This window comes from Pseudorca crassidens, chromosome 1 (assembly GCF_039906515.1).
Source record: "Pseudorca crassidens isolate mPseCra1 chromosome 1, mPseCra1.hap1, whole genome shotgun sequence".
Classification (NCBI taxonomy): Eukaryota; Metazoa; Chordata; class Mammalia; order Artiodactyla; family Delphinidae; genus Pseudorca; species Pseudorca crassidens.
In genome coordinates, this window is record NC_090296.1 from 126,057,298 (window position 1) to 126,071,504 (window position 14,207).

A 14,207-nucleotide genomic window follows, 5' to 3' on the forward strand; every position below is an offset into this window, starting at 1 on the left:
TGCACGGCTTCTGAGCACATTCAAGGTAGGCAAGGTTAAGCTTTGATGTTTGGTAGGTTAGGTTGTATTCAGTGCATTTTCGACTTAAAATATTTTCAACTTATGATGGGTTTATCAAGATGTAACCCTGTTGTAAGTCAAGGTAGATCTGTACTTACTGACCTGTTGTCCCACTGGAAAATGCTTTAATTTGAGGTTTCTGATATTATGGGGTACAAGGGAGGCAAGGAAGTAGTTATACTTTCAGAAACGTGATCCCCATGACCATATGCACATATATGAAGTCCCTTGGCCCCTCTGGGCTCATATACCTCTAGGATGGAAGGCACGGCTTGAAGGTACCTTCAGGAAATGTGTAGAAGAGTGGGTGCTGCATTCACAGGACCAGTGGAGGTGGTGTGCCAGTGGGAATCTTCCGACTGATGCTTCTTATGTCTCCTCTATTCTGTTGTTGGGTTTTATTTTCCTTGTCTGACTCCTTTTTTGCCAGTGGCCAATACTGTGTAGTTCATTCCTTCACCATATGCCAGCTCTGTGTGTATCCAGACGGCCCCAGATGGTGTGGAACTCAGGAGCCAGATGAAGTGATGAGCATGCCTGTCTGCTCACCAGGAATCCCTACTCTGGTGTTCCCGTCTCCCGGCAAACCCCTCCTTTGAGGCAAGCCCAGGTCAGCAGTCACCTCTTCTATGAACCCTTCTCCAGAAAGAATGAATCCTTCCTTCTTCTAGGATCCTGTTGCAGTTATCAAAGCCTATACGGATTATTTATTTATATGTGCATCAGTTAACAGGTGTGAATTTGCTACAGGACACTTCATTGCAAGGCTGACATAATTCTTTGTTTTTCCATATCAAATAACTGCCTTGGTTGCCCTTTACTGCTGCTGGGGTAAATTCAAGGGCAGTCACATTTTGGTAAGCCTTTCCCTAGTTTTTGGCGCCATCCAGGAATCCTGGGCCTTATGCAGTTCAGAGATGTGGGCATTGCCTCTGCTGGTCCACAGTGATCTCAGATCCTGGTGGAGCTCAGATTCTCTGGGGCCTGATGAAAGAGAGCTGCAGAACCCCCTAAGTGGGCACAGGGATCCCCTCTGCACTCAGCCTTCTGCAACATGCTTGCTGAGAGCAAAGGGGATAGTGTCTACACATCACTTTTGAAGGCCCTCGTCAGCATTCTCTCTCCCATCCTCTTCCAGAACCATGGCCCCTCCTCAATATCTAGGATGTAACTAAGCCCCTGACCCCTTTGACTGGTGTCTGCTCTGAGCTTCCTCTTGGCAATTAATTCTCTCGGCCTCAGAAAAAAAAACAATGCCTAGATCACACCAAGTTTTGACTGTCCTTCTGGCAAGCCGTGGGGAGTTAACTTTTCAACATTTTCAATCGCCTTTAAAAGAGAACGAGATATAAAGAGGATATACACTGGGAATTCCATCACACACTTTTGCAGAGTCTCCTCCCTGTAGAACGCCTCCCTGGCGGACTTCGCCTCTCCTCTTGGCATCTCCAGAACTGGCTGAGAAGCAGGCTGGTGATGCCCAGCAAATGGATGCTGAAAGAACATCCACGACCGGCGGGAGGTAGGAGGGGCCTGTCTCAGGTCTGTCTCGTCTCCTTGGAGGGAGTCGCGAACCTGTGGGAGCCCGGTTCCCGGGCGCTGCACCCCGCCCCGGCGGGGGGTAGGAAGGGCCCTGGAGAACCGGACCCTTGAGGGTCCCGGCGTTCTCCCACCGACCCGGCGCAGCTTCTGAGAGCGTCAGCGAGCGGAGTGGGGACAAAGGACATAAGGGACCGGCAGAGCCCAGCCTTGGACAGCCTCTGGAGCGCGGGGACCGCTTGGTGGAGACAGAGGCGGGGCGCACCTCCCCGGGAGCGCTCGGGCTACTGTCCCCCACTGCGGCCGCCTAGGAGCCCGAGGGCGGGCGGGCGCGGTGGTGGGCCCGAAGGGACGGGTGGGAGGGGCGCGGGGGGGCGGGGGGGCGGGGGCGGGGCTCGTCACGTGGAGAGGCGCGCGGGGGTGGCCGGGGCGGGGGCGCGCGCTCGGCTCTTTAAAGGCGCGCGAGCCGAACCGCGAGAAGCGGCTCTGCGGCCGCAGGCGCAGGCCCGGGCCGACTTCCGAGACGCGCAGCTCCAGCCCCAAAATGCGCCGCTTACTGTGCCTGGTGCTGGCCGCGTCGCTCCTGCACGGTAAAGCCGCTGGTCTCCCCGCCCTCCACTCTTCGTCCGCGGAATCCCGGGCGCATCCCGGGTGGCTTGGGGCGCCCCGCGCCGGGCCCGGGTTTGGGGGTTCGCTCCCGCCGGGGACGGCGGGGGTCGCTGTCGGCGGTGACGGGGGAAGGCGAGCCTTGCGCGTCTGGGCTGCGCTGCTTGGGCGGCCGGGGGTGCGGGCAGGGTGCGCGGGGCGCATCCCCTCTGGCCTTCCTTGAGCAGCCCGCCCGGTTCTTCTCTCCTCTCCTGAAGTGTCCCTGCAAGGCGAGTTCCAGAGGAAGCTCTACAAGGACCTGGTCAAGAACTACAATCCTTTGGAGAGGCCCGTGGCCAACGACTCGCAGCCGCTCACCGTCTACTTTTCTCTGAGCCTTCTGCAGATCATGGACGTGGTGAGTCCCGGCCCGGCCCTGCCCGCCGCCGCGTGCCTCGGTTTCCCCGGTCGCCTGGGAGGAGCCTGGCGCGCGCCCCGGCCACCTGTGCGCGGGTACTTCAGACCCGCCTTGCCCTCGGTTTAGAAACTCAGGACGAAAGTGTCTCCGTCCCGAGCCGGGAATCCTCAAGAACAGGTCTGAATGATCACGTATTAGTACCCCTTATGGTATAAGTATTGGCATGCAGTCCGACATTTGGAGTCAATTTAGACATTTCTAGGCTTTTCTGCTGCCCGTGGTATGCACCTTCTCTGGCTAGAGGCCTGGCCCTGGGCTTTGCAGCTGGTTCATCTGTCCAGGCAAAGGGCCAACTCTGAGCATTTAGACCCCCTCCCCAATTCCAGTAATGGGCATTCTTTGCCTTCCTGGTGAGGGTAGTGCGGGTCGTCTTGCTTTGAGGATGAGCAAAGCTCCGCCGCCGGGATACACTCGTCTGCTCCTTCAGGCAGCTGCTTTCAGCCCCACGGGCTTGCGCACTTCAATTGGCAGATCTGTGTAATATCTGGGTAAGTTTGTTCTTTCGCTCTTCTAGACTGCTTTGGATATTCGGTTGTCACATATTAAATATGGATATTGGATATTCAGTTGGCACATCCTTATACGATATAAATATTTTACAAAAGTGTTTAAGTCATTATAAATGGATTTCAGTGTCTAGCTTGTACAAGGCATTCATTGGACTGTGCTCTGGAGAAGTGTACAGGTGTGACGCTGTTTCAGGGAGGGAAGAATGTGGTAGGAAGGGAGTGTGAGAATAGCTACAATAGGTAGAAAGTGCTAAGAGCCTCCAGAGGTGTGCAGATTAGAGGTGGAAAAAGACAGGTAAGATTTCATAGTCCTGAAAATAAAGAGTGCCCGTTCTCTTACACTGATGTATGTTGCATCACTTAACCTAGTTAAATTGCTGTGATGAATGGCTTGCTTTCCCACATGACACCTGTGTTAAATATGTACTTCCTTCTACAGATAGACCCTATGCTTCAAAATATTGAACGTGCGTGCGATGACGTGGGCAGGTTATCACAGAGGAGAGCTGTAAAGGCAGACAAGTGCTGTCTCGTGGGTTACCAGGGCAAAAATTCCTGTTTACAGAGCTTGGGCTTCAGGAAAGGGGAAAGGATGGAGATATGGGGTTAGGGGAAGAGGGGCTGGGAAAGCTGCCCCGGTGTTAAGCGGAGCCGTGGTGGAGAAATGGAGTTACAGGGGCTTTGGAGCAGCACAAGCCTGCGGCATTTGGGGAGGCAAGTGCTTTATGGAGCAGCTTCTCTGTTACTTCAGAGAGCTCAGGATTTGTGCTTGGGACCTTTGGTAGGTTCTGGCTCTGCTCGTTTCTGGCTGGTTGTTCTGAGGAAAGTTTCTTAAACATCCTGAGTCTGTATTTTCCAGTTAATACATTGTTCTCACTGTGGATCTAGCCGGGAATGCATTTGACTTCCCAGCCCAGCAATCCTGTGAGCTCATGGAGTGGCCTTGAGCAAATTACTTTACCTTTCTAAGCCCTGTTTCCTCATGTGTAAAATGAGAATAATAATACTCACTTCACAGGGTTTTGAGAGGATTAAATAAGAGAAAGTGCTTGCCACACACTGGTGATTCACCGAAGGTTTGCTTGATCTTCATTATGTAGCTACTCAACTCAAGGGTTGGGATGTCAGTGCCTAGAAAGGTCTTGCCCAAGGTTGGTCTCTTGCCCAGGGTTGCTCATTGGTTAGAGGCAGGGCTGTGTGGAACATCCACATTTGCCTTGCAAGCCCTTTGCATCTCCTGCCTCCTTTAGAATCTGTAACTTCTTTTGCAGAAAGAAGTCAGCTTAATTTATTTAAACTGCCTGAGTGTAACTGACTGAATGTAACTATCCTGAGATCCTGGGTGAAAAGGAAGTCTCTCTATTAGAAATAATGAAATATGCAAACATTTGTATTCCAGCAGGACTCGGCTCTGTCTGGTTTTGAAGCAGAGCCAGGGCTTTCCAGCCAGACTCTTGAGACCCTGGACAGAGATACAGTGACTCATAAGTGATTCATGTGGCAGAGCCCTAACTGTTGTCAGGTTCTGTTTACAAATTTTGTTCCAGGGGTCCTTTGCCCATTCTGACTGGGCTGTTCTAGAGAACATTTTTTCTCCCAAATCTTGTTATTGTTGCCCTTTCTGCCAGCAGAGATTTCCTGGTGGGAGTAATAGGGAGATAATGTGTGATTCTACATATCTTATTTTCATGGAAGATCATTTACCTGTTTATCAACTTATTCCACACACACTTATTGAAGGACTTGTGGACATTGCTAGGTTCTGGGAACTTATACCTGGTTAAGGGATTATTTCTACTTCTAGAATTCACAGTCTATCTAGGGAGACTGACGTGTAAATCCAAGATTACATCACGTGTAATTGAACACAAATGTCTGTAAAGTGGTACAGACACACATAGTAGGAAATATTTACTTCCAGCCAGGATGGCTAGGAATTAGATTTCTAAAGGTGAGTAGAAGTTTGCCAGTTGGAGAAAATAAGAAAGGCTTTCCAGGTGAGACGAACAGGATGAGGAAAGATGAGAGTGGGGTGAGGACAGCACACCCTCAACAAGGTGTGTTCTGTGGAACACTGGCTCCCAGTTGATCTTCGCTGCGGGTTTTGCTGAAAAACTTTTCAGAAACTTGAATGTGCTATGTGTATTGAGAATGTTTTAAAGGAGGGATATCATGCTAACAAAACTACTAACTTTCTCTTAGGTACCCTTTTGTAAGAATGATGTTCTAGAAACACACCTTGCAAGGATGGGGTTATCTTTTGGTGGGAGGCCTGAGGTGAGTTCATACTGTAGACAGAAGAGGTGTTGAATGTGAGGTGTGTCAAGTGGCTCTGCAGAGTTTACATTTTGCCCTGGACTCTCGCCTGGGTATCTCCCAGGACATGAGGCGGAGGTGGTGGTGTGCTAGAGGATTTGTGAAGCTGCAAGACCAGCTTGCCATTGCATATTTTCCTAGAAATGGAAACAGTCCAAACCATTATATTTGTATTTAATCCAACAAGTATGAATTATAGACTAGAATGAAAAAAATGTGCATAAATTTCTAAAGACAAAGCCTGTGTTTTTAGAGGGATAGTTTTACCAGGCCCCCTTGGTGAGGCACGAGGTGAAGCATGGGAAGGGGTGGTGGATTTTTAATCAAGAGGAGGGATGTTACTAGATCTGTGTTTAGATTGAGGATGCTAAGGGCAGTGTATGTGTGGGACAGATTAAAGAGAAGAGAAAGTGTAGGCAAAGGATGAAGAGGTCGAAACTAGAACGGTCACTGTGGGAATGTGGAGACGTGGACAGATTGCAGAGGCATTTTGGGTATACTATCTATGATATATAACTGTGTATGTGAACTTCATGTAGGTATATAGATAAATTTATTGAGTGAAAGTACCTAAATGCATACTCTGACTTATGGTGATTATTAATTTACCTCATGGGCTTGTATCTGGGCTGGGAATGAGATAATACCTAAGAAATCATTTTGAAGTGATGCAAGTGTAAGGTTCTTAAACTACCAACAGTTTCCATAATATTTCTCCTTTGTGCATGCCATTTAGTCATTCACCTGTACACATATATCTGAAGGCCATTCCGAGTGTTGATTTGCATAAAATAAATGTGTACAGTTATGAAAGCATGGCCAGAAGGCAAGGTATTTAAAATGAATAATAGGAATCAACACAATATTATACGGAAATGTATAACATATAATGATGCATGGATGATTTTTGTTCTTTTGTACATTTGGGATTGCAGAGTCAACTTTTTAGAAGCTTTAGTCACAAGACAGCAGAACAAAGTGGTTGTGCATTTGGGGTTTGCTACTGCAGAGGGCAGGCATGGGTGTGGAGCCCAGTGTCTGAGGGCTTGTGTGTTATCTGAAATCCCTTGGCCTCTGCTCTGGTTTGTCAGACTTATGATTTTATATTTACTGTTCACTATGTAAAATGCTACAACTCTAACTTAATATTACCAAATATTTGCTGTAAAAATTGCACACCTTGAAGACAGTTTATGAAGAAAACCCAAGGTGCAGTTATGTAATTATCCTAATAATGTTTTTATAAATGGTATTTCTTACAGCTACAGATACGTGTTTTGTGCAAGAAATCAAATTAAACAAAAAAAGGACTGCAGCGGGGAAAATCACCCAAATCACCATCACTCAAGGCCTTCTGGTGCAGTTCAGGCTGTCTTTTCTCTGTGTTTTGGGATGTTTAGAGAAATATTTAAAAATTGAAATAGCATAACACCATTATGGTGCCTTAAACAATATTAGCAGGCATTACTTTTAAAGTGACGTAAATAGGCCAAGTAATAAACTGAGTTTTAAAACAAAATTGTGTTCTTTCCCCACTATTACATAACTCTCACTATCACTGCATATTCAATCCCTGTTCCTATTTTTATTTTAGAAATCTCTCACAAAGTATTTATTGAAATGATTCATGATGTTACTTCTAAACCTGGATGCTTTTAAGTTTTATCCCAGATTTTGTATGTGAAAAATCACAGAGATAATTTGAAGATCTTGACACTACCTCCCTCTAGTTTTATGTTTGCTTCTGACCAACACACAGGCTGTAGCTACCAGCAAGCACAAATCACCTTAATCCAGTTAGTGACTGAGTAGAGGAGGACCTGGGCTTCCGTTCCTGGGAGGGCTGGTTAGTTTCTGAATTTTGCATATATGTTTTAGGGTGTGCAAATAGAGAATTTAGCAGGGTCTTTCTTTTCTGTGGACCCTGCACCCCTATTTGTCCTGCTAGCTGTTGAGTCTGCCAAGATCTGTTTAAACTTTTGGCATTGTAGGCGTTGCTTTAGAAATCATCACATGGCTCTGGAAAAATGGCCCCAGATCCTGTTATTTTCCTAAACTTCCCTTTTCTGGACCTTGGCCCTGCTGTTCATCATTGCCCTGCTAGTTATCTGGTGCCTTCATGCACATGATCATTGCATTTTTCTAATTATTCTCACCGGAGGGCTGGTGAGAACTACCTTGTTCATCATTGCTGGTAGCAGAACTGAAATTCTAAATTAAAACTTGTTTACCATGCACCTTTGTAATTGATCCAGATTTATTAAGGTAGAAATCGTATCCGTCTTAAACCTCTTTATGGCTCTGGAACATAAACGTACAAAATTCTTTTAGCTTTATAGGCTGGGGATTATGGGCACTTTTAATAAAGGAAGCTCTCTTGTAAATGTTGCCTTTCAAGTCTACCCCTGAAGATATTCCCCAGAGGCTCAGTTCTCTCAGAGCTCCTGATTCATCCTTGACATGCTGTTAAAGGAAGAGAAGTGGTCTTGTCATGGAGAGATGCCAGTGAAAATCTCTGCTCCCTTATTGATTTATCAGGATTAGGTAGTGTTTTACTTCTTAGAGAAGACGAAAGTAATTTGGAACTTTCTGATTCCCATGCTCTTTATTTCAGTGATTTCCTTATTCCCACTCTACATTAGCTATAAACTGTTTTAGCAAAAAGAGCCCTCAAAGTAAAAACCAAAACCATTGTAAAAAAGTTTGCATGTGCACATTTATTTGTATATAAACACACACACACACACACACACACACACACACCCCTATGACTCTTATCTCTACTTTTTGAATATGTTTTTGGATATCATAAGACATCACATAATATGCTTAAGTTTCCAAGAGAAAAAGCTAGAAGTTACAGCAAAAGCCATGGAGTCATAGCTCCCAGAGAGCCAAATAATTGGCTGAAACTAACATGAAATTAAGTAAGGAATTGTTTAAAATCCTGCAGGGGAGGAGGCTGTGGGAGAGGCCTGGACACAGGGCTGACTCCATGCTCTGAGTCAGGTAGTCAGGTAGTAGAAGGAGGAGCTGACCCATCCCCCCTTGTGTGTGTGTGTCTGAGCAAGAATAAATGTGTTTGTTTTATTTTGTGGAGAGAAGGCAAGTGGTCAGGTTGAGTTCCAGGTGTTTTGAAACGTCAGAATCGTAAAATGGTTTTCTACTCTACTGCAGCCGTCTTTAGAAGCTCACACATACAGTGTGTCATATGGAGGGGCTCAGATTAAGCAAATTAATCCGAGGCTGCTCACTGATTGATTAAACTCAAATTGATAACATTTACAATTGAAATCACTGTTCTGGAAACATTCTTTTATTCACTGTTTTTTCTTAAGATGTTTTATTGACATTTGCAGTAACCTTTAATATGCTGGCTAGCTCTTAGGCAGATTTCATTTTTGAAGTCATCTTCAACTTTGAATTGCAGTGTAATATGTATCCACCGTGTAGCACAATATCAAAACCAACTTGGTGAATTATCACAGTGAACCCAGGCAGGTAACCACCACCCAGGACGTCTCTTCCCCACTTTTTTCCCACTGGAAAACCATTAACATGAAATCAAGTGCAAGGGTTTAGTTTTGCCCTTCTCCAGAACTTTATACAAGTGGAATCACACAGCACACAATATGTATTCTTTTGTTTTCTTTTACTCACTTTTATTTTTGTGAGAGTCACCCAAGTTCTTGCCTGTTGCTGCAGTTTATTCATTTTTATCAAGTGGATATAACATGATTTGTTATTCTGTTGATGGAGATTTAAGTTGTTTCTAGCTTTTGTCTTATGAAGGACACTGCCATGAATATTCTAATTGCTCATGTCTTTTGATGCACATGTATTTGTATTTCTATCACGTATGTATATATATAGGAGGGCACTAGCCAGGCCATAGGATGCCATATCTTTAACTTTTCCAGATGAAGCCAAACCCTTTTCAAAATGATTATACCAATTAACATTCTCACCAGCAGCATCTGAAAAATTCTTCTTGTTCTACATAATCACCCACACTTTGGATTTTAGTCTTTTAAATTTACCATTCTGGTGGGTGGGGAGTGATACTTCCTTGTGATTTTAATTAGCAGTTTCCTGATTACCAATAAAGTCGAGGACATTTTCATTTGTTAATTTTCCACTTGGATATCATCTTCTCTTACAAAGTGTTACAAAGTGTTTATTCATATCTCTTGCCTATTTTTATCTTTGTGTGTGTTGTGTGTGTGTGTGTGTGTGTGTGGTTTTGTTTTTTCCTTATTGGTATTTGTATGAGTTTTTCTGTATTATGGACACGAGCCCTTTGTAAAATATTTTTGCAAGTATTTTCTTTGACTCTTTGGCTGGTCTTTTCACTCTTCATGTTCTTTCCCTCTTTTGTAAACTTTTAATTGAAGTAGAATATGCTTACAGATAAATGGTATCTTTTGATGAACAGAAATTCTTAATTGCCTAATTTTGTAATTCGTTTCTTCTATGTTTAGGGCTTATGTTATCTTTAGAAAGTCCTACCCTTCCTCAAGCTCATGAAGATACTTTCCTATATATTTGCTTTTACAGGCTTTTTGTTGTTGTTGTTTTACCTTCACGTGGAAATCTCGACTGATGATTATTTTGTTTTTCAAGGATAATTTAAGGGTTGTTAGTGTAATGACTGCACAATTGGTGAACTTTCTCACATTTAGACATTGTATTATCCACTGTGTCTGCCCCCAAACGGACATTTCAGTTATTTAGCGTGTGCATAATACGGAGAAAATGTAGGGGCTATGCCATTTTTAATATGACGCAAATGAACCTATCTACAAAACAGAAAGAGACTCACAGACATAGAAAACAGACTTGTGGTTGCCAAGGAGGGGGTAGGGGAGGGATGGATTGGGAGTTTGGGGTTAGCAGATGCAAAGTAGTAAAAATGAATAAAGCAGGGATTACAAACTATAGCCCACAGATTAAAAATCTGCCCACTGCCTGTTTTTGTAAATAAAGTCTTACTGGAACACACACACACACAAATAAATGTCAGCAGGGCACACACAGCATTTACAGAGCCAACAGTAAAGGATTTCTGAAAAGTCCTGGGCCCTCTCCACATTTCCCATTGCTGACCATTTCCCAAAGACCTTCAGCTGCCTCTGTTTCTGATTATGACTCCTATTTTAATACTCTGTTTATAGTCCTCTTCCTGGATTGATCAACTTTACCCATTTTCTGTGAATTCCTGTTATGACAGATATGAACTTGGCTCATTCACAGCTCTCCGCACCTCCTCTCTTAACTTCTGTTCTCACTTCTTCCACTGCTCACTTTCGCATCTTCAGAAGGGCAAAACGGGTTAAGGGCATCAACAGGATGGTGACAGATGGAAATTAACCTTCTGGTGGTGAGCATGCTGCAGTGTGTACAGAAGTTGAAATGTAATGTATAGGTCAAACTTATATGATGTTATAAACCAATATTGTGATATCAATTATATGTGAAATCTAAAATATGACACAAACATATCTAGACCGAGAAACAGACTCACAGACATAGGTTGCTAAGGGGAAGAGGGGTTGGCAGAGGGATAGATTGGGAATTTGGGATTAGCAGATGCAAACTATTACATATAGAATGGATAAATAACAAGGTCCTACTGTATAGCACAGGGAGCTATATTCAATATCCTGTGATAAACCATATGGAAAAGAATATGAAAAAGAATGTATATGTATAACTGAATCACTTTGTTGTATAGCAGAAACTAATACAACATTGTAAATCAACTCTACTTCAATAAAATAAATTTTAAAAAGTTACCTCAATAAAAAATTAAGAGTAATCTTAACTATATCTACAAACTAACTTGGTGAAAAATAAAAAAAGACAGTCTTAAAGCTTCTTGTTATTTCTGTCACCCGGAATTCAGTTTTCCTTTTCTGTAATCACTCCTGTTCTGTCCCTACTTCTCTCGAAGTCCTTCCATCTCCATGTTGGTAACATTTACATTCCATTCTTTAGCCATATTTAATTTCTTTGTAATTTAAAGTTGGCTTGATTCAACTTAAAAAGAAAAAAAAAAGCAGCCCTCACGATTCTGTGACAGTGTAAGCACTGTTCTCTGCAAAACCATTTTTCTAAGCCCCTGTTTCCTTCTGTGTGGGTTTAGTGCTGTGGCTTCCATGCCATTCAGTTGAGTGTTCCTGTTGTCAGCTGATCTGGGGTCAAGCTGAGACGCTCTCCCTTTTTATCTTCTTCACCAAACCTTATTGTACCTTCCTTTCCCGATGTCTTTGGTCACGCTGTCCGTCCTCTGTGTCTTCCTTTTGCTGTTCCCTCTGTCCTTTGTACATTTGCCCCTCTTTCTCTGAGGATACCGCTTGGAGGGTTGTCCTTTCCTTCTTTATTTTTGTAGTTCATTTGTTTTAAACCAAACAATGTTATTTCTTCTAGGGTAGGGTTACTTTTCTTCCTTTCTTTTAATTTTGCTTATTTGTCTTTCTGTTTATTTTTACTATTTGTTTGGCAAGACTTCCTAAAGTGCCTTCTGATTCTTAGTATTCTCTTCCTGTTTTTAAATTGGGAACAGAAACATTGATAGAAGTGCTATATCGGATGGGGGCTGTTACATTTTTGAGGACCCTAAATGCTCAAGGACTGAATGCTTTGCTTCAAGGCACCTCTTTTTTTTAATAGATCTTTATTGGCGTATAATTGCTTCATATTACTGTGTTAGTTTCTCTTCTTCCTTAGCTTCTTTGTTCCCTAATTCAGGGCTGTCCAATAGAAATGTAATATCAGCTCCAGATGTGATTTTAGATTTTCTGGTGGTCACATTTAAAAAGGAAAATGGTGCAGGGAACATTAATTTTAGTAAGTATCTTACTTAGCCTAGTATTCCTAAATTATTAAAGTTGCAATGGGTAGCAAACATAAAAAATATTAATGAGATAGTTAATGCTTTTAGGGGAGGGCAGAGCTAAGCTGTGGAAATCCTGTGTGTTAGGCTCACAGCACTGGCCACACATCCACGACTCGAGCCACGTTTTGGAGTGGCTACCATATTGTACTGTACAGCGCTCACTGATCAGATCAGTTTGTTTGAGTTTTCACTCCGTGGAGTGAGGAGAAACCTGGTTGCTCATTATTGTCAGAAGGGAGTTGACAAAGCTTTCTCTGAATTCACCTGTGACAGCTCCACTCCATACGCCCTGCCCTCCTCCAGACTCAGGGCACTTCTGAACTCTATGGGTTTCTACATGGCAGACCTGCTACCTCCATTCTGAAGCCCCCTCCCCAGTGTTCAGCACAGGACTTCCTTCATCTGCTTTTGCAGTTACCAAACCTCCGTCTGTGTGTGTGTTCTCTTCTTGTAGTGTATTGAAATACCTTGTCTTTTTATGGCCCCATTCCCATTCTCTTTGTTTTGGGAAGTTCATACCTGTCGACTGAAAAAAATGCACAAGCTAAAAGTTGAGAATTATGTTTTATTTGGTGGACAGGACTGAGGATTTAGGCCCGGGAGGCAGCCTCTCAGGTAGCTCTGAGCGACGTCTCGTCTCTGAAGAGGGAAGGGAGGAGCCAGGGTATATGGGAGTTTTTGCAACAAAGACCAAGTGGTCAGAACATCAGAAGATTACTGTTAATTAAAGAAAACCAGACATCTCAAGTTAAGGAATTCAGTGCTTTTCTATGTATGGGAAGATGCGAGAGTCTGGGCTCACTGAAATCATTCCTTTGATATGCACCTCAGCTCTCTGGGGCCAGTATCCTGTGCTTTCTCATCCTGAGTCCCCTCAGGGTGCATGTTTGGGGGTGGCTGCAGTGACCGACTGCTTGATGGCGGGCATCCTGTTTCCATCCCACGTTCCCTCAGGGCTCGCCACCCAGGGAGGCTGTAATATGATGGCTTGATGGCTGCAACATCCTCTGTTTCCTGATCTGGCAGGCAACATGTTTTCATTGACATACTGTTTCCCTTCTTTATTTTAATTTGAGTGGTCTTGGGGGGAAAGGGGAAATAGATCAGTATAAGCTGACATCTTAAGCTAGAAACTTAAAGGATACTCTTATCAGCAAATAAGCAAATGGGCAAAATATATGTTATTTTCTCTTTTTGATTAATTATTTGATTCACAAATCCATGTCAGTATTTCTGCAATATCATTTTGATATATTTTTTTAAATTTCTGAGATATACATTTTAAAGTAATAACTAGAATTATGACTTATAACATTATACCAAAACATATAAGATTTTTAGAGAATTCATGTGATGTCTGAAACATTTATATTAACATATTTCCATACAAATTACCCAAGGAAAGTTTAGTATTAGTTTTTTTATTTGTTTGCTTTTTTATACTGCAGGTTCTTATTAGTCATCAGTTTTATACACATTAGGGTATACATGTCAATCCCAATTGCCCAATTCAGCACACTACCATCCCCACCCCACCGCGGTTTTCCCCCCTTGGTGTCCATATGTGTGTTCTCTACATCTGTGTCTCAACTTCTGCCCTGCAAACCGGTTCATCTGTATCATTTTTCTAGGTTCCACACACATGCGTTAATATACAATATTTGTTTTTTCTCTTTCTCACTTACTTCACTTTGTATGACAGTCTCTAGATCCATCCACGTCTCAACAAATGACTCAATTTCGTTCCTTTTTATGGCTGAGTAATATTCCATTGTATATATGTACCATATCTTCTTTATCCATTCATCTGTTGATGGGCATT

At 43.4% G+C, this 14,207-nt stretch overlaps 1 protein-coding gene across 5 annotated transcripts in view; it reads left to right on the forward strand.

Annotated features, from left to right (window-relative positions):
- Positions 1-1,515: 1,515 nt before the first annotated feature.
- LOC137232806 (neuronal acetylcholine receptor subunit alpha-7) overlaps positions 1,516-14,207 on the forward strand; it is a 124,253-nt gene continuing 111,561 nt past the window's right edge. For 2 of the 5 annotated variants that reach the window (XM_067755637.1, XM_067755647.1), the window contains exon 1: positions 2,375-2,602. Coding sequence is in view for 2 of the 5 variants with exons in the window: in XM_067755621.1 (XP_067611722.1) it covers positions 1,537-1,582; positions 2,463-2,602 (186 nt within the window). In the remaining 3 variants the exon portion in view is untranslated. Of the gene's footprint in view, positions 1,583-2,040; positions 2,190-2,374; positions 2,603-3,054; positions 3,151-14,207 lie in introns of those variants that run through there. The other 3 variants (XM_067755621.1, XM_067755610.1, XM_067755628.1) reach the window with 3 other exon arrangements.